At 40.4% G+C, this 21,438-nt stretch overlaps 1 protein-coding gene across 4 annotated transcripts in view; it reads right to left on the bottom strand.

The window, feature by feature from the left end:
• The window catches only part of TASP1 (taspase 1), a 156,926-nt gene that overhangs the window by 12,338 nt on the left and 123,150 nt on the right, over window positions 1-21,438 (bottom strand). For 2 of the 4 annotated variants that reach the window (XM_075925647.2, XM_075925648.2), the window contains 2 exons: window positions 14,157-14,267; window positions 8,372-8,445 (listed from right to left, as the gene is read on the bottom strand). The exons of 1 other annotated variant lie outside the window; for it this stretch is intronic. In XM_075925647.2, the coding sequence (XP_075781762.1) occupies window positions 8,372-8,445; window positions 14,157-14,267 (185 nt within the window). One more of the 4 variants, XM_075925651.2, reaches the window with a different exon arrangement.

The raw sequence follows: 21,438 nt of genomic DNA, 5'->3' as shown, positions 1-21,438 counted from the left end.
TCCCAAGCTGGATCCAGCCCACAAGGTTGGCACTCTAACCATGCAGAGGCAATGCGGGGCAGGAGCAGCAGTGCAGGCTCCCTGCTGCAGGGGGAGGCCAAGATCCTAGTCCTCGGCCCACATGCAAGACGGTCGAGGACCACCAGTGGTCCTTAGACCTCACTCTGAGAACTACAGCATTGCAAACAGATACCCTTAAAACAGCAGAAACAGTAGTTAGCCAAGCCCTCACAATGGTGTCTCAAAGACAGCTAGGAGCTGGAAGTGTCTCAGATTCTATGCTACCAGTATTCCACATCAGGATGGACTACAAGTTGTCAGGAACACTATCCCCAATGATGCCACAGCACATCTGGTAGCTGAGCTGTGTGACTTTGTTCTCACACACAACTATTTCCAATTTGGGGACAACTGATACCTTCAGGTCAGCGGCACTGCTACAGGAACCTGCATGGCCCTACAATATGCCACTATTTTTATGGCTGACCTAGAACATTTCCTCAGCTCTTGTTCCCAAGCACCCTTCCTCTATTTACGCTGTATTAATGACATCATCATACGGTCCCACGGGAAGGAGAAAATGGAATGCTGTACCAATATTTTAAAAGGGCAAGTAGAATGACCCAGGGTGACTATAGGTCAGTTTGCCCAACAGCAATCCTGGGTAAAATAATGAAAAAGCTGTTATAAGTTTCTATTAAAAAAGAATTAGACATATGGGAATATAATGAATGGAAATCAGTATGATTTTACTGAAAATAGGTCTTGTGAAACAAACCTGATGTCATTCTTTAATGAAATTATAGGTCTGGTTCAAAAAGGTAACTACATACTTCGGCTTTTTCTAGGCATTTGACTTCATACCACGCAGCATTCTGATAAAAAAATAGCACTATAGAATATGAAAGCATGTGGTAATTGGATTAAAAAACTGGCCCACAGACGTCAAGTAATAGCTATTAGTAGAGAATCATTATCTAATGGAGGTGTTTTTTATTGGGTTCCAGTGGGATGGGTAGCAGGTCTGACACAATTCAACATTTTAAAATCAGAAAGTAGATATAAAATCACGGTCAATAACATCTGTGAAAAACAAAGGTGGGTGGCGTTGTAAATAATGATAAAGACAGGGCAGTGATACTGAATGACTTAAGACTGGTTGATGAGCTGGGCCCATTCAAAGGAAATGAATTTAAATAGAGTCAAAAGCAAATTTATACATCTAGTAAGACACAACGCAGACTATACCTGTAGTATGGAGGTTTGTATCCTGAAAGTGGCTACTCCAAGAAGAATCTAGGGGCCATAGAGGACAGACAACTGAACTTGAGCTTCAGTCTCATGCTGTGGCAAAAATGTCTAATGAGATGCTTGGATGTATTAACAGGGAAGCAGCGAAGAGGAGTAGGAAGGTGATTTTATCTATGTACAGAACACTGATGAAACTGAGGCCTGGTCTACACTAGGAAATTAGGTTGGTATAACAATGTTGCTCAAGAGTGTGAAACATCCACACTCGAATGACACAATTAAACTGACCTAATCCCCAACATAGATAGTGGGAGGTCAACTGGAGAATTATCTTGGTGGCCTAGCTCCAGCCTGTCAGGGAGATGGAGTGATATAGTTATGCTGCAGTAACGTTTTAAGTATAGACATGTCATCACACTAAAATACTGTAAACAATTCTAGTGTTCACTTTTTTTTTTTAAAGATGTTGACAAATTTGGAGGGGGACAGAAAATGGCCACGCATGTGATTTGATGCCTTACAGTGAGAGATCTCAAAGAATTTAGTTTACCAAAATACTGGGAGGTAACTTGATTATAGTGTATAAGCACTTTCACTGGGAGAAAATACTGAGCACTAAAAGGCTCTTCAGTCAAGTGATGAAAAGCATAACAAGAACCACTGTCTGGAATATGAAGCCAGACAAATACAAATTAGAAATTAGGCACACATTTTTAATAGTGAGTGAGATTAACTACTGGAAAAAATAACCAAAAGAAGAAGTGAATCTCCATCTCTTCAAATCAAGATTAGACGCCTTGCTGGAAGGTATGCTTTAACCAAAAGCACATGTTTTGGGGCTCAATTCAGAGTAACGGTGTGACATTTTAATGTCTATGATGTATAGGAAGTCAGACTAAGCTAGAAGAGATCCCTAAGCTATTAAGCTATAATAATATATATAAAACTATACTTTTAATATTAGTGTGTTCCTTGTACACCTCTTAATACTGCATCAATTTACAATTTTTTTTGTATCAATGGACTTGCACTGATGTGCAAGGCCTGTGAATTCCTGCATCATTAACAACCAATCTTTGGCTATGTCTACACTGGCAAATTATTTCATTTCAAAATAATAACTCCCAAAATAACTATTTAAAAATAATCGTTATTCCTCTTCACATGCAGGAATTATAATTATTTTGAAATAAAAGCTCGTTATTTTGAAATAAAGGGCTTGGTAGTGTGGAAGCTTGCCTTGTTATTTCGAAATAACTCCTGAGTATAGACATTCCCTTTGGCCGTTTGATGAGAACCACTTGACTTCAGAACAGACTTTAGCTCGGGACTGCTACAGCTTACAAAAAACTTTGATAAACAGGGAAACCAATTTTCTGCTACCAACCTGACTATTTCATTGCTGGAGTTTTATACATGGATATTCTGTACTTTTATGTCACTAATACACTTATTCTTTCACAACAGCCAGGCAATGCTAAGTTGGCCAAACATTTACTCTTTTAAAGAAAACTAGGGGGCTGTGCCTCCTGCTCACCATGCTCACCAACCTCCCTCTCACTGGCTGCTTTCGCTAGTTTTTACTCCAGAGCTCCATGGCCCACAGCCCACCCCCACACCCCTTCTTCCATCCCTACCCCCACCTCCTTCCTCCATTCCTACACTCCCCATCCTTTCCTAACTCCTCCCTCTCCACACCACCCAACCCCCTGCCTCCATTCCTATATCCCCCTCACTCCCAGCACTCTCACTTACTGCACTACCCATCCCCACATAAACCTTATCCCCCTTCCTACACACACCCTGCCACCTACCATGAATTCGTCAAGCCGCACACGTCCTTTCCCCCCCAGGAGCACCACCAAGCCATGCAGCACAGCCCGGCCACTGTAGCAGGAGCCACAGCCTGCCCCCAGCCCAGCCTTTCCAAATGGGTCTGTTGGGACAGCTTTGCTCCATGGTGAGCCCAGGAAGCCCAGAGCACAGTGTAGCCACTCCAGAGATCCGGGGAAGTGGCCAGGATGCAGCGTAACCACACCGTCCCCAAAGGGCTAGGTGTGCAGTGTGGCCAATACTTGCCCAGCTCATGGCAGGCCCGGGAGAGCACGCCTGAGCCAGGGGTCTGGCCCCAAGTCACCAGCACACGCCAGAGTCACTTGCTCAGGGAAAAACCTGCAGTGCGGCCCCCAAGCGATGTGGCTGGGCCCAGGCCACATACAGCAAAACTACATGGCAGGCATGTGGGCCAGGCAGGCTGGGGTGGGGCCCAGAGGCAGGTGACCACTGCTCCAGAGGGCGTGCAGGGATAGAGCTGCTGCCCCTCCCTCCTGAAGAGAGGCCGGTCAGCGAGGAAGCCTGTTAGTGGCGCTGGTAGCATGGAGAAAGGCCGGGGGCAGGGGACGAAATGTTCTGGGCTTAGAGTTGGGGGCGTGGTGATGCAGTGACATGATGATATCACTCTGTTGTCCCTCAGGGAATTTATTTATTTATTTAGAGAATATATTTGCTATACACTGTGTTTTATTTCAAGCCTGGCTTTCCTTCTAGGACTTAGCCTTACTTGCAATACAACAAAATTCCAATCTTTATGACAGAAGATTATTTTTTGATCAATAGAAGTCGGCAGCCCAGGCACTTGTGGTTTTTCTCTGGAAAGCATTTGCAGCCACAGGCTCAAAGGAGGAAGAAAGGGATAGGGATTAACTTTCTTCAATGAAGGTCAAAAACATAATTTAAAAGTGAACCAAGAGAAGCAGCTGTGTCTGTCAGCCCAATCAAGATTACCAGCTGGAGAATTTACCAGCAATATGAAAACAATGTACACCAGATGTCCAAGGATGCAACTGCAAGTAGGAAAACATCTCTTGGTATGGCACAGTATTGCTAGTGCTCATTACCAACTCGATTTCATAGTAAATACTAAAGGCTTCAGTAGGCCACTACCAGCTAGGAACAAAACATTTCCTCACAACCAGCTCTAAGAGTCTTATTATGTAAAGCAAAATCAGCTTTTATTTTTAATAATATAATTTAACAATTCACTTATTTGAATGACTATATTTCAGAATCAAAATGATAGCGAACAACTGTTGCATGCTGGGGCATCTGTTCTAGTGTCACTAACTTGAGTTTGAGAAACTAGATCCTTTTAAAATAAAAATCTAAAACAAATAAGAACTCAGGGACACCATATTTCTTTCCAGGTTTGATTATCCAACGAACTAAGCTGTATATGTGCCGTTGATCGTGCGCCAATACTGCTTTATCCCCTGCTTTTCCTCCTTCTCTCTCAGGCTACTGTCTATAATACATTATTAGTGAAGGGGAGTGATTCTCTTGCTCATATACACTTACTCATGGTAGCTTTCACTGATTCAGCACAGCTCAGACTTGCCTTCACAGGGACGCTTCTGTTACTACACTGGTAATTATACTCACCCTAGGTCAGTGAGAGCTAGCAGAATCCCACTCCTGGGTTAGACTGTAGATATAGCCTCTACTGGTGCCCTTGTCTTTGTTTCTCTCTTCATACTCTTTCCTTAGATGAGCACCTCTATTCCCATGGTTTCAGATACCTCATTTGTGACAATTACTTATAAATCTACCTCAGACAGAAATGGAGGACTGCATAGAAGGGACTTAAAAGTAACTAAGGCTACGTCTAGACTACAGGCTTTTGTCGACAGAAGTTCTGTTGATAGATACTGTTGACAAAGCTTCTGTCAACAAAGAGCATCTAGACTACATCCAGTTCTGTCGACAAAGCAAGCCGCTTTGTTGACATGAGAGTGTAGACACAAAGGACAGTGTAGATGCAATAACGCCTTCTGTCGACAGAACTCTGTCAACAAAAGGCGTTATTCCTCATAGAATGAGGTTTACAGACGTCGACAAAACTGCTGAGTTCTGTCGACGTTATGTCGACAGAACTGTGGCAGTGTAGACGCAGGTACAGTTTTATCGACAAAACCCCGCTTTTGTCGACAAAACCCTGTAGTCTGGACACCCTGTTAGTCTTGCAGCACCTTAGAGACTAACAAAACATGTAGATAGTATCATGAGCTTTTGGGGGCACAGCCCACTTCTTCAGATGAAAGAAGGGAAACATTGTCCTCCTTGACATTCCATTAATTAAACAGCATAAAGCAAACATCTTTCTGAACCTTCTCCTCTCCCTCTTTAACACTGCTGACAATTGAATTACACCTCTGACTATTCAGGCTCACAGCTCCTGGAGTCGTCTCTCTCAGTTTTCCCAAAGCAACCAGGTGACTCATCGAATCATCTCATCTCTCGATCTGTAAAACCGATCCACCCTCTCACCAATTCCCTCTCTAGTTTGCTGTTTCCACATCAATTTGCATCACCCTCATGTTCAGATTCTACACAGCTGTTGCTGCCTGTATCTCATCTTCTGTGATGCTTTTTACACTCTATGCTCTGCCCATACTTCTGTCCAGAATGCCACACTTGACTCTCTGGGTACATCTACAAAGCAACATTATTTTGAAATAACTAGCATGATTGCAAAATAACTTAGCCTGTGTCTACACAGAAGGCAGTTATTTCAAAATAATGTCAAAATACTGTCAAGCTGGAGGACTTCTTACTCTGAATCCTATAACTCTCATTGCATGAGGAGTAAAGGAAGTCGGAGGAAGAGTGCTCTAATTCAAAATAAGTGCTGTGTAGACACTCCCAATTTTGAAATAAACTACGCAATTGACAGAGATCAATTTGTGCAGCTTATTTCAAGTTAAGTCCTGCCGTATAGACGCACCCTCACTCACAATTCCAGTCTTCTCCCCATCATCTCATCATAGCTGTAAACAGCTCATCTCATACTTGGAACATGACTCCTATAGGGCATATTCTTTTCCTTTGTTTCCATCTCTGTACTCAGTTATGCTTTGTTCTCACAGTCTCATACCCAATTATGTTGGAAACAAACAAAATGTTAAATTAAAAATCCAAGAAACTGCCAAGTTGATCAGAAGTCTTTTTGATAAAGATTTCTAGGAATAAGTTTGGATTTTTTGTGTTATACCCTCACCTCCCAATTCCCAACTATCCTGGGGCATTTCAGTTTTTATATCTATCATCTGCCTGAGGGCCTGTTATCACATAAGAACTGTGACATCTAACTATACCAGTATACTTAAAAAGGTCCAATCCACCAAGTATTAATACAGTTATACTGGCAGAGCTATTCCTGTAAATGAACGGCAACAAGCTAGTCTGATGTAAGATACCTCTACAAACTTGCACAGGCACACTAGGAGTTGTTTCAGCATAGCTACCTGTTTCCTTAAAAAAATACCATCCTCCAATCAAAACAGCTAAATCTGTACAAAACCACTATAGACCTTGCCTTACACTTTTGAGAAAGGTATTGTTTTTCCTATTTATCTGTGAAGCACTGTGCACACCTATGGAACCAATAAATAATGATCACCAGAAATGGTGAAAAGAGGAAATTCAATGCACTTGATGACTAGATACCCAACACTACGTACTATAGTACAGTATAAAGTTCTCATTAGAATGCTTTTTTGTTAAAAATCAAACAGTATCCATTTACTTGTATAAAAACAGAGGAATCCCTATTCTGCTTCACTCTTCCTTTCAACATGCAGTGGTAAACTTGTTTTGATTCAGGTATTTAACCTATATTGGCAGTATCAAGATCAGATAAAGAGTTTAATTAAATGAGAGATTTAGTAGGATCTCAATAAGCAAGGCTTTAAAAATACAAGAATGTGAAGGACATGCCCTTGTAAAAGTCAGAGTTGCTAGTAATCTCCTATGAAGGAAAGTAAAAAGGGTCTAAATCAGGGGTGGGCAATAATTTTTGATAGGGGGGACACTACAAGAAATTGGTAAGTAATCGAAGATTGTACTCTTCCATTATATTAATGGAGGGAGTACGGGGTCTGGGATGGAGGTTGTGTGCAGAAGAGAGCTTTAGGTAAGGGATTGGGGTGTGGGATCTGGGAAGGATTTGAGTTTGGGTGAAGGAGAGGATTGTGACCTGGAGCAACCGACTGGAGTGAGGAAGGGTGCAGAGTCTGGCAGGGGGTTGTGACCTGAGGAAGGATGTAGGGGGGGATGCAGGGTCTGGGAAGGTATATGGGGGCTAGAACAGGGGTGCAAAAGGTTTAGGTTACACGGGGTAGGGAGGCAGAATGGGGAAGAGGATTGGGGGAAGGAGAGGCTGGCGTGCCAGAGACAGGCTCTGCCTGGGGGACCTTACCTGGCTCCCAGCCAGCAGCCCAGCAGGTTTCTTAGCCAGAGTTCTTGCCTTCCAGCCCCAGTACATGCTCAGGGGAGCTGCAGGAGCCATGTTTACTGCTCTGAACTGAATGCTGTGAGCTCAGGGGTTGAGGGAGGAGGGGCAATTCAAATGCTGCCTGTCCTGCAAACAGGCAGCTGCTATTGGCCAAAACCAGCCAAATGAGAGCTACTGGAGGTGGGGGCATAAGAAGCCTGTCTCCCTTCTCTCAGCATTCAGAAACACACACATGGCCCTGCAGCTGGCTTTCCTGAGTGCCAAGCTGGGGCAGGGCAGGCAGGGAGCCAGTTGAGGCTCTTGTGGGCTGGATCCAGCATCTCTGTGGGCTGGATCTGACCCGCAGATCATCTTTTGTCCAGCCCTGGTCTAAATACTATTTACACAAATCTAAAATATTAAATGAACATAGTCATGTCAGCAATGAAAAACACTGTCAAAGTGAACAAGTATGGCAAACTGCCTGTGAGATGCCTGATTTGAACACTCAGGTCCAGGAAGAATGCTAAAATATGCACTTTTTCATAATGAATGGGTAGCTTTCTTTTTCATTAATTCATGATTACAACTTTTCCTTATAGACTTTTATAGAAGTTTGATCTTAAGGATGTTTTGTATTAACAATACGGATCACTAGCCTGGCTAAGGAGTGGAAAATGCTCCATCGGTGGCAAGGTTGCAGCTAATCGAGTAAAGTTTATGCTAATCATAGTTTATGTTGCTTTAAAAGAAAATTTAAACAGTTTGAGATAATTTACAGGATATGAATTCAAAATTAAATTGAAGCCATTGTAGAAATGTTCAGGTCACAACCTATTCCTTACAGCTTACCTTGGCTTTGCCATCCTGTGCTGACATATATCCTACACACATGCTCTCTGTTGTATGACTCCACAAGAACTCCACTATAAGCAAAAAGGGAACAAGTCACAAATAAATGCATTTGTTTTAAGCATGGAAAAACGTCACTTACCAAAACCTGAAATTAAAGAGACAACTCAAAGCTAGTTTACAGATTAGGTTTGGTGCTTTTACGAGAACGCTAATAGAATTATTTATAAGAAAAAAATAATGATAATGAAAGCAGCAGTTAAACACTCCTTGTAGTTTTTATAAATAAGCAATGTAGCACTAATAACCAGAAATAAACACCATATACAGTGAAATGTAACATACGTTTTTAAGTTGTATTTAGATAATGTGTTATTTGTTGGATAGGTAATTTTGTTTTTGCAATATGATTACTAAAACTGAAAATGTCTCTTTAAAGTTAAAATTCGGAAATACATAAAGCATATTACTAATCTTACTTTTTTTGCTTGCTTAACAAAAATTTTTGACTGTCAAAATGACATTCTTAGCACTGGAGAATCCCTGTTTACTGTGATAAGACTTTTTTTCTACTCAAAAGTATAATTTTTGTGACAAAAATATCAAGTGTTTCTGCTGTCCAGAGCTCTGTTTCATAAAACTCCACTGTGTGTAATACCTGTAGTATACTGCAGATTCTTTTGGATTATTTACCTATTATAAAAAATTGTTTTAAAACTAAATCTTTCTCCAGTACAATATAAAAATAAAATAGATACTAAGAACTCTTCACCCTGTCTAATGAACTAGAACTCTGGGTTCATCAAAATGTAATGTTCAATATCCAAACTAAATATACTTGGGCCTTTGGAACATTTACATTCATCCAGTAACCTTGAAGAATACTTTTTAAATTCACAATTCTAAGAAAAGCAATTCAGAAGAAGATATTGCCAAAATCTGTGCGTGTCAAACAATAAGAGAAGGAGGAGCTCTATACTTGGTTATGTCCCCCATGACTGATTAATTAGTCAATTTGCCAATACGTTTAACAGACTGTCAAATATAAGCAAGAATACAAGACTACATAATTGCAGTGAGCTAGTTCTCCCAGATCATTATTTTCCATAGATATCTGCCTTTAGTTTTTAAAAAAAATAATCTTGGTTTCTGTGGAGTTTTCTAAATGCACAAGTGACTGGAGTTAAATAATCACTATTTCTTAAGGGAAACTGAGTAACTGAATTTGAAAACAAGACTTATAGACTGGAAAGTTTCAGTTATAGATGAGGTGGGTAATTAACTCCTTTTGGACAATTAATTGTTTTCCAAAGTGGAAAGAGACTAAACAGGATACACTTAGAATACAAAAAGATGAATGCTGATAACTGTTATAAACAAATGTGTAAAATATGATTAACTAAGTTTTAAGGATGTTTCAGCCTTTATTATCCATCATCTAAGTTCTATATTATAGTTATGAATTTTATCATTGAACTGTCACAGCTGAATAACGCTGTGTGTTTATGATGAGTTTCTTCAAGTTGCAGATATTGCTAGTTTCTAAAAGTGTCAGAATTAAAATCAGGATCTCAAAGGTATGTGTGTTCCCTGCTCTGAACAGATTCCCTGGGACAGCAAAGCTCATGAAAAACAAAAATGCTCAACATTCCTTGTATGTTTATTTCAGCTCTTTATTTTTTATAAAAAGAACATATTCAATAGTTTATATGAATATCCAGCACGACATGTCATCTGTAAAACAATAATTTGTTGCTATCTCCAAGGAGAGTGTATATAAAAATACCAATAAATCTCAGTTATGATTGGTGTCACGATTTATCTTCTATCAAAGGAAGACTAAATGTGTACACAATTTAAATAAACACCCACCCACCATAAAACAGGAGCTACATGTAGTACAGCAAAGATTATTTCTAAAGGCATAAAGTAGCTCAAATGGATTTTCCTTCAATGGAAAGAAAACAAATCTGTTGATGAATTAATCAGTACAGAACAATCAGTTATAATTTACAGGACTGTGCACCTCTTTCAGCAAACACCTGTAGTTAGAGTAAAATTCATCCCAGTGTGAAGAGAGCCCTCTTGTCATAATAAACATGTATATTTTTTTAAGACAAAGGAGTTATGACATTAAGTGAAGCAGGACTGACTCTCTGCAAACTGATGGAATCTGAAAACCTGAAGGAAATCTGTGTTAGAGCTATGTCCTACAGAGTGGTGCAAACAGCCCGATCTATCTCAGCAGGAGAACAGCTACTGCAGAGAAGTGGAGTTATTAAGCTGACAGGAAAGCTCTCTTTGCTCAGCTTTGAGCATCTTTACCAGAAGTGCTACAGCTGCGCTGTTGTAACTTTGTAATGCAGACCTGCCCTCCGTACTTTTTCCAGATTTGAGGAAGAGAATGTTAGTGGTAGGGAGGCCTGTGCTACAGATAGAAAGAAAAAGGTGGCTGGATACAACGACTGGAAGGAGAATCAAAGGGGAGCGACAGTTAAAAAACAAAGTGATTACATTTGCAACAAGAGGTTCTCATATCAGGCAGTGGGAGGTTGGCCATGCCTAGATTATTTTTCATCTCCACCCTATCTTCAGTTTAGTGGTCTCACTTCTTTCCTTGTTTTCTTTTTATTTATGTGACTGTAGAATTGCTTACTATTGATTTTAGTTTCCTTTGCAACTTCTAACTCTATTTGGCTTTAGGGAGTTCTCACTTTCCCCCTCACTTTCCAACCTCCCTGGGGTGGCTTACCATGATGATCCTTCCTAACTTCCATTCCTTATAGGCTTTTGGCTTTCTCTTAATACCCTGTTTGAGATGCTTACTGATCCAGCTTGGTCTGAAAATCCTTCCTGCACATTATTCCCCGTTGCTAGTGATGCAGGGTTCAGGTAGCTTCTGCAACTTTGACTAAAATAATTCCAAGCCTCCTCCGCATTCAGAACCTTGAGTTGCTCTGTCCAGTTGGCTTCACCAATTCCCTTCATTTTTTAACATTTTCCCTTTTGAAATCAAGGACCCTAGTGGCACAACAATTTTTATTTATCCTCCCATTTAACTTAAATTGAAATAGCTCATGACCCCTCGAACCAAGGCTTTTCTCTACAAACAGTTCTTCTACAAGGTCCTTGCTACTGAACAATATTAAATCTAAAAGGTCTTTGCTTCTTGTTGGTTTGGTGACTATTTGCCGTTGAAATCTATCAGCTATCAAATCCAAGAATATCTGGGTCCTACCATTATTAGTAGCATTTAGCGTCCAATCTAGACATGGGAAATTAGTCTCCTGTAATTGTACAATTCATACAAAATGTGATAAAGTCATGATCACATCTATATAAACTACCACTAATTTTTAATTCTGTGATCAATTCCTTCACCAAGACAAGGTCTAAATAAAGACTTTCCCTGTGCTGGATGCAACACTTTCTTAGAAAATTGTTATTTCTAATACTAAAATTCCAAGGATGGTTTAGGACTGTCAGCATGAGACCTCTAGCATAAATCACTCAGATTGAAGTCTTCCTCCTGCCCATGATAACTCAGCTTTCCCAGAGCACTCCTGCACCGAAGTAATCATTGGACATATAAACAGGTGACTATCAGGTAATAATAGTGCAGAGATTATTATTACTTTTGCTTATAGCTTTGGAAAAACAATTATCAGAATACTGTGTCCACTTCTGGCAAACACACTTCAAAGAAGAGGCTGAAAAATCAGAAAGGTTTTAGAAAAGAGCTACAATAATTTCAGGTCTTGAAAACACATTTTACAGTACGAGGCTGAAGCTCAGTGCATTTTGTTTAGCCCAGAAAAGATTAAGAGGATCTTAGGTAACTAAGGAGTGAATATATTAATAGTAGGAAGAGGATATAATGGTTAGAAGTTTAAATTAGACAAATTCAGGCTGGCTGTTTCTGCATGTACTCATACTTACTGCTAGCTCTCATCTGGGCTAGCATGCTAAAATTGTAGCATCGCCTTAGTAGCACACAGTCAATGGCAGCGATGGTGGCACAGGCCACCAAGTACAAACCAACCAGAACCCTGTGCGTACTTAATACCATAGCTGCCACTGCACCTGCCACTGCTGCCTACGTCACCGCGGCTATGCTATTACACTGTAATTATGCTATCTCAGATGAGAGCTAGTTGAGAATGCACATGCAACCTTGGAATTGCACTCCTAGCGTTCAGTACAGATGTAGCTTTGAAATGAGCTCAGTCAGAACTCACGGACTTGATTCAGAAACTGGGTGAGAATCTATAGCCCATGTTAATGCAGAAGGTCATACTGTATGATCAGGACAGTCCCTTTGTCACTAATTTCCATGAAAAGCTCTACTGGTTGAATGAAAAGACTAACTGCCCACTTCTACTGCCAGCTAACACAGTTATCTTTGGGCCAGCCCCTAAAAAGGAACAATAGAGAAACAGTGCTTACATATGCAGGCATAGCACTTTTCACAGACAAAAGACCCTGATATACATTTGGCAGCATCTTTCTAAGAGGTAATATGACTGGTTGTGACTAATTCTTGAGCTGCTCCATCTTGACCCCCAGACAGTTCTACCTTGTGGACAACGAGCTCTGATAGCTAAGGGACCATACACTAGCTGTCTATTGGAACAGCATAAGCCGAAATCTGCTGTGCCGTTTCCTCCCATTTACCCTTTTATAGCTTCTACCCTGGGGTGCAGAAACAAGGATTAACAGTGTGGTAGCTGCAGCTAGATTCCACCCTTTTTGCAGCACTCAGGCAGCACAAAGGGACTTAGAACAGAAGTGGAAGATTTGGTCTCTGGGTCCTATTCCCATGTTTGCCATAAATGATAGTTAATCATTCTGTAAAATGGTGGGATTTATTCTGATCTCCCTTCCAGAGTAGCAGTGAAGTTGTAATGTGCACACATTTTATTACTAATCAGCAGAGGAGGTGAGACAAACATATGGTCTTCTGGTTCCCAGACCAGTGCAAATTCCCCTAGTTCAGTGAGTTTTTTGATGGGAGAAATGCAGTAGTAGCAGGAAGAAGAGAATAACTCATCTTGTCTGTGTGACATCTGTCTGGAGGCACAGCAGGGGTCCAGTTCACAGCAAAGACTGAATAACTACGCGTTTCAGAAGTAAACATGTGAAGCCCTACTGTGTACATGCAACCTCAGTTCTGTGGCTTATCTGGATGGATTTTCCTGGGACAGCAAAAGGAATTCTGACTCTAGGAGCATAATGACTCTCTGCCAAGTTGTGAGATTTCAAGTTCATGTTCCAAACCATCATACACATTTTGGTCTCCAAGAATGAAGAGATAAACATTCTTTTATAGCACATCATGGCATGCACCGGCACTGAGAAGCTTTTAACAGCAGGATGTAGGTGCATTCATCTTTCTTGACCAGAAATGTGATGCTGTATATTGGGAGAAAGTGTTTTAAATTTTTTTTTAAAAGAAGCCAAGCAACTAAAATGAAAATATGACTATTATCTACACTCTGTCTAAAAAGGGATTGGGCTCCACAAACCAATACAGATCACATTAAAGTTCATAAATGGCAAAGTGAGAGGCATGGTCTTACTCACACTTTTAAAAACAAAGAATATTTAGAACATCCATAAGCACATGTCCCTGTCTCGGAGCATTCTTCTTTCAATGACAGTTACTTATCTTTTATGCCAAATGCCCCTATTTATGGCTTTCAAATGTTGGTAGTAAATATTTCACCCCTTACTAGGTTTGAGTTTAGCATCTTTTTGTCACAATAAAACCCCACAAAGATCTTACCTAGTAGAGTCTGCTTTTCTGGTAAAGAATCAGGGTCTGCAGAACATCTGCAAGATCGAAGAACTATCACTCCACCGAGTACACCATCTTCATTGGCTAGAAAAGGTGAACCTAGATAGAATTAGGAGGGAGGGAAGGAGTCGTTACTTGCAAACGGATGGGTTTTTATTTAATCTGCCTAACTCCCTTTAAACTTGCCACCTATGACAGAAGAACCAAGTTATGATAGCACTTCTTTATGCATGTCAATTTCATTTCTCTGATAAGAATTGCTGCTATTTCTGATGGGAAAATGCTGTACTCACTTGATGGATCAGGCAGATCTATATTCTCCCATTGTCTATGTGGCAAAAGTAATACTGTGAACTGCCAAAGCAGGTTGAGCATGAAGGGCTAAATATTATTTATTTTCTTCAGAATGGAAATGCAATCAGATTAAAGGATAAGAAAAAAATATAAAGACACTTGACTGACAAGCTTTGAACAACTCTTACTTGGCTGTCTGATGAACATCTACAAAGCTCTGATTTACTACCTTAGAATATATTTCAAACAAATAAATACAATAGATACAGCCTTCAACAGAAATATTTCTAGGAATGAAATTCTGTGGAGGGCTTGAATATTTCGATTTCCATGTCATGATCCTGGGGACCTCTTGATTTCAATGGAAGTTGCAGGTGCTCAAACTTTAGTATGAAATCTCATAAGCTCAATCTTCTTCCCCGTGAAATTAAAGTTTTGCCATCAATTTCAGTTGGGGCACAGTCCATCTCGAGTTGGTGTCATACAGTGTGTTGTGGCTGAAGAAGGATCACCACACCTGAGGAAACCAAATAGCCTATAGCAAACTGATGTTTGATCAAACTACATTTATTCCAAGAAGTGAGGACATTTGTAAGTTATCATAAGTGTTAAGTTTATTTTAATTTGTGATTTTTCCTAGATTACTAACCTGTCCCCTCCCCACAACAAAAAAAGCATCAACACCACACAATTGGGGTTGTAAACACTCATGGTACCTTCCAGAATACAAAAGTTGTGCTAGGAAACCAAGAAATGTGGTAGTTAGTTCCCCTTACAAGAAAATTTTATGGCTGCAATAAAAGACACAGATGATAGAAAGTGGAGAAACACAGTGCTAAAGTGACACTTATATTACCCTGACTTAACTCCAACAAATTTCATCCCTGCCCAGAGGGATTCATAGGGAGTATGCTTCAATGTAGCACTGTTTCAAATCTTAAGTGCACATCACCAAGGTCTTCGCCAACAAAAAAACGCGTAACATTTATTGCACTTTAGAAATCACCGTCATAGGGGACATTGCCCTACCATACAGACAAGCCCTTAGTTTCACTGTCGGTTCACAATGAGTAACACTTACAGCTCCATTCAGAATTGGGGCTCAGATGTGGGAAGTGTTGTGCGAACTCACAAATATTACCTAAACCCCATACTCTAATTAAACATAACTGATTTATAACAATGAAATCACTCGGTATTTTTGGGTTTAATGCTCAAGCCAAAAATGTCAGTATTTCTAGAATAGTTTGTCATCCCATATGGAATGTGAAAAGTAAAGTCTCAAACCTGTCACTGGATTAATGTAGGCAGGCTCTTACGCCTGTGAGGTTCCACTGAAATCTAAGATGCTCCAAGGGGATGGAGTGGTCTAAACTAGGCAGATCAGATGGCAGAACTGGACCCTAAAATGCACTAAAAAATCTATGCCTATGTGTATAGATGTCTATAATGCTGTAAGTCTAGACACCAAGCTTTGTTTCACATATCAGTTATACCAATGTAAAAGTAGAGCAACTTCATCGATTTCAAGGGAGTCAGTCTAAATTTATATTCGAGTATCTGAGCTAAGATATAAGCCTGAGAACGGTTGCGTACCATACATATTTTGGGTGTTTTGTTCTATTTTGGTTTTATAGTTTTATCTTTAAGCACCATAGGGCAGAGGCCCCAATATTGTGGGACGTGACCCTCTACAGGTGCACAGAGGACACTCAGGAGGGAGTGCAGCAGGGTCTGGATTAGCCTCCACACAGAGTGGGGAAGTAATACCAACCAGCTCCATTCCAGGCCCAGGCCCTGACTGGTGGGATCCATACCTGGGAATTCATGGCCACTGGTAGGATCCGCACCTGCCAGTGGCTGCTGGCCCCAAGCCTAAACCCCTGACTCGGGCCGCAGACTTTGCCCTCTTATCCTGTCCATGTCTCCTCCCCAGCAAGATGCGCGGCCCTGTTCCTGGCCCCAGCTCTGGGAATGGGGTAAGGTATGGTGGACAGAGGTAAAGGGGGCACGAGGGAAAAAATTTGTGAACCACTGCCTTAGTGCATCAAGCTAAAGAAAATTAATCATGTTACCATGTCATGCTTACCAGCGTCTTTAAAAAAATAAGGCCAAATTTATTGACAAGAGTCTATATTTAAGGTAAAGAATCTGGAAATTTAAGTTTTATGATTCTATATCCATGTAGTTTCATATCAAGTAAATTAAAAAATGAACTGTAGTTTATTGTCAAGAGTTGAGTAACAAATTACCATTGGAGAGAGACTATCAACCTGAAAATTAAGTGCCTGAACACTGTGGCCTTTCCATATTTTGAAGCAATACTGAAGATTTTCATAACTGCATAAAGTTGGGGACATTTTTCCAGTTTATTTACTTTGTCCATTTGACTGAATTTTGCACATGGTCAGTGTGAAGATTCTGCCAGTGTCTGCCTTTCTAAGAGCGTTCTGCCTGATAAGTATCAGCACAAGAACTGAAAGACACTTTACAAAACTGGTTACTAATATGTCCTGTAACTTTTCTTTGACACATGTTGCACATGTCCATTCCACTTCAGGGGTGTGCATGCCCAGTGCACTGGATCCAGAGATTGCTCTCTTAGGGCCACTTGTTGGGACACTGCACGCACCTTTAGCACTCTTGTGCTGCAGTCTAAGGGTATAAATGGCAGAACTGCCCCCAATCCTCCTTAATTTCTTCTTACAGGTTAGAGACTTTGACACAGAAGGGCAGGGCAGTGGACCTTTAAACGGACATGTGCAACACCTCTTGAAGAATAACAAAGAACAGGCTAGTGACCATTTTTTCTTTGGGTGAAAATACTTGAGCCAGGAAAGCTGTGGTGTTTCAGGGGCTGTCAGCACCAACTAGCTACCATAGTTCAGCACAGCTGCACTGAAAATGTTATCATCTCAGTATGGGGCTGTCTTGAAGGCCCAGAGGGAAGCAGCAGAGTTGGTACCAAGGAACCACACTGCCTGCCATATCCAATGCTCTGCTAGTAGATGGTGCTGGAGATCTTAATCTCCTTTGGGAAGGGGAATTAGTTCCTTCCCTGTGACCATCTCCCTGGCAGGGGCAGACACAACACAATGTCTGTAGGGACATTCTTAGCCAAGGTGGTAGTACTGGGTGCCTGCGCTGAGCAAGAAAACTCCGAAGTTGGATCTGAAGATATCTGCATAAGAACGTGATGCATGCTGTCCTTCTGGGCCAGGTCCTCTGACTTTTAAATTTCAAGTATTTGTGTTTCTGTACCTTTAACAAAAGGCTAAAATGTTGTTTAATGATGTTTTGCAAAGTACTAAGTGGGCTGAGACCTCTGAACTACTCCAGCAAAAAATCCAGGTATGCGCCATATGCACTTATGGGAAAATGTAACACTGAAAACAGCACCATGGGCAAAAGGAAAGAAATCTTTTCCTGCTATTCCCCTGCAGATGTGAAATTCTGATTTTTGTTGTTACTTTTGTAATCCTACCTTCCTCATATGAGAGCCAGGTCCAGACTGCCCCAGGGATGGACCTGGCTCCCATATGAGGACGATAGGATAAGGGAGGTTCTGGAGTGACTTAGGGGATACTGGGGAGCACAGGCCTCCCTCCCCTAGCAGCTCAAGTCCTGCCCCTCCCCTGTGCTCACCTTGTTAGTGATCAGACAACCAACACAGTTTAAATGAAAACTCTGACACTCCTATTAACTAGTCATTCAAAACGTTATCATGTTGTAATTCAACAGAACGCAGCAGGCAGTGCAGCTCCACACGATTACCGCACACTGGGTGGTGCTATAAAATATGAAGCTAGCGGCCAAGTGACTTTAATCTGATGATAAATGCAGCAATCCTTTACAAATGCACTGTCTATGCATCTCATTTCATGTAACTAACAGAAAGTAGCATTTGCTGGTGACAGGCTTGATGCTAGCATTAGCACAATTGAAGAACAGTTGGCTTCTGGGGTTGGAATGACAAAACTTTCAAATAAAAAAAGTAAGTCAACTTGGATATGCCTTTAAAAAAATCCTGTGTTGTGGATCATTGACAAGACAGCTTTACTACATACAGTAAATTTCTGAATAGTCTTTACAAATGCAAAAGGTAAAGCCCCATGTTTGCAATGCAAACGAGGCATTTAGCAGTCAGTTTTTGAACATGAAAATAGATGTGCTTGAAAAAATTTTTGACTCTAGGATTGAATTTTAGAAAATTAATATGCCACTTTGTTAAAATGTCTAATATTTAAATAGCGTATTTGACTTTTAATTACCTACTTTACCTTTAACACTGGGTGTGGTGGGGTGTGGTCACAGAAGACCCATTGGGATTGTTCCCCAGTGTGCTGATTATGCCATTAACACCTGTCTCCTTGCTCTCTGAGGTTCCCCACCACTCTATACTTCTTGGCCAAATTCTCTGGTCTCCCCCAGACAAGGTACAGAGCTTGGGTAACTGCCCCCCGCGTGGAAGAGCAATGCAGACACTGAACCACATGAGGTATTTTGTCCAAAGCATCTCCAAGTTATGCATATTTATATTCATAAGCCAAACTTCATAAAGCATGGGGGAGGGGGAGAGGGAGTGGAGGACCATCACTCTGGGCTCCAAAATTTCCAGTATCAAAGTGACTTTACTTTTCAGAAGAAGTTTAGCCATCAGCTGAATTCACACAAGTGTCGGTCAATGAAATCAAATTTACTGTTACATAGCATCTTAGGTAAACGTTCCACATGAATAAAGGAGGGTAGAGTTTACCTCATCGATACTGATTCTGCAAGGGCTGTAGCATCCTTAACCACTAACAAAAATGGGAATTGAAAATTCAATAGCATTCTGGGAGATGCTCAGTGCCTGGCAGAATTGGACCCTTAATGCAGTATGCATCATACAAAAATGTGTCTTCCTCACCCCATGGTGGTGTTTCACATTAAAATAAAAAAAGACTGCATTGTTCAAAATACTAAAACTGGCTAACATCCATATTGTCTAAAGAATAGCCTCATTTACTAGTCATCACAACATTTGTTACTTGACCACCTGCAAACAATTAAACAAAATCCTTTACATGACATAATTTAACTAGAGTTAAAATAATGTGAAAATACAGTACAATACAACCACATATGAACATCTAGTTAGTCATTACAATTTGTTATGGAAGAATTTAGAGTTCTCCTCCTAGAAATCAGAGAGTTCTATTCATTTTATATTGTATTGGCAAAGTAAAATATATGTTGATATTCACATGTTATTGTTGAACCCTGATTTATAAATGGCACAGAAGCAAATATTAAAAAAACAGACAGCTTCTAAATGGCTTCAGGACAGGGCTGTTCAGTGCTAAGTGAAGATGGGTAGGTTCTAAAGCGTAATTGTGATGATAACAAAAGTTACCTAACTCTGAATAGCACTCTTGTGCTTTCAGTTGAGAATTAATCATTCACTTTGCTAAAATTTCATCTTTCAGCATTAAATCAGCATAGGAAAGCAATGTTTGCAAATAAAGCCAGCCACACATGCCTTTAGTTACCCAAGTCAATTCACCTTCTTAATCTGAATCTAGAATTATTATCCGGCAGCTAACCAAATTTTTAGCAGTGCGAATAACTGATGTGAAAGTTCCCACTCACTAAAAGCCCCAGCTGTGGATTTCCTTCCTTGTTATAGAATTAGTGCCAAACATTTAATGCTACATTTCTCCTAGACCCTTTTCATTTTCATAGGGATTTCCTGGGAAATGTTACTGGAACTTACTTGGAACCCTCAAAGTTACAGTACATTCCTTTACCCCAGGTAACTAATTGGCTTGCAAATAATAAAGCAGGAAAAAGAGAACAGAACATTTAGTTTTTTTCATAAAAGTCTGCTCTTAGTTGTCAGAATGTAAAAATATAGTGGTTGTGCCATATGAACTATTATGAAGTTCCAAAATGGTTTTCATTAACTTTTAATCCACTCACATAGGATTATTAAAAACTTGCCTTTGGGTTTGAAGTTTTCCGTTCTCAATTTCTGCCCAAAATATTATTTAAAAAAAAAAGTTTGGCAAAACAAAGGTTAGCTGGTTTGGAGTTCTTGGAAAGTGGAACAAAACAAGCAAACAAACACTATTTTACTCACTAGTGAGGGTGGGGCAACTAAAAAATGGCTGAAATTAGAAGCTCCAAACAAAGTATGAGCTTTACAAAAGCTTTATAAAATGATTTTAAAATACAAAAATGTTTAAAAATTGGTACCAATGATATGTGGTTGAAGATTTCCATTAGCTGAAAGTGCCACCCCCAGAAAGCTAGCTATGTTAAAACCCCTATTCTGCAAAAACTCTGCAGATGCTTAAATCCCATTGCCATAAAGCCAAGCAAATGGTTTCAGGAATGGGTTCTCTGCACAGGCTAGTTCAATGATCTTAAAACAGTCTGAGAGCTCTATTGGCATTTTGTAAAAATCCTGATGTTCACTTCAGATCTGCTCCCTCTTTGATGTTTTCAATTGTTAATATTAAGTTTTCTTAAAAAACTAGTGAATTACATACGAGGGAGGTAATAGAATAACTGTTTAAACGGTTAATCAATAAGCATGAGCTTCTCGGTTAATGTTAATGGTTACACGCTAGTTCCAGGCCCCACTCTAGGGGAGTTGGCTGATTTCCCACGCTGCTGCTTCTGAATCAGAGGCAGCAGCACAGAGCAGCAGCCGACTCCCTGGGAGTAGGGCAGCAGGTGGGAGTCAATGTGCGTCAGGAGCCAGCTTAAAAGCCGGCTTTCAGTGTGTACCCAGCATGTAACTATGTAATCACTAAGTTTTTCAGCAGTTTTAAACTGCTTTTTAACAACCTTATTAAATACCTCAACATAGCTTTTCACAGCAATAAGCTTGGATCCTTAGTGTAGCAGCAACCAGCAAATGCATGAGTTATAGTTCAAACAGCAGAAGAAATTAGGCTGTACTGTACATAATCTTACTCCTGTTGTGCTT

Source organism: Pelodiscus sinensis, chromosome 3, assembly GCF_052426305.1.
Source record: "Pelodiscus sinensis isolate ZL-2025 chromosome 3, ASM5242630v1, whole genome shotgun sequence".
Taxonomy (NCBI): domain Eukaryota; kingdom Metazoa; phylum Chordata; order Testudines; family Trionychidae; genus Pelodiscus; species Pelodiscus sinensis.
Note: the sequence above shows the minus strand (reverse complement) of the source record. Positions and strands in the feature narration are given on the sequence as shown.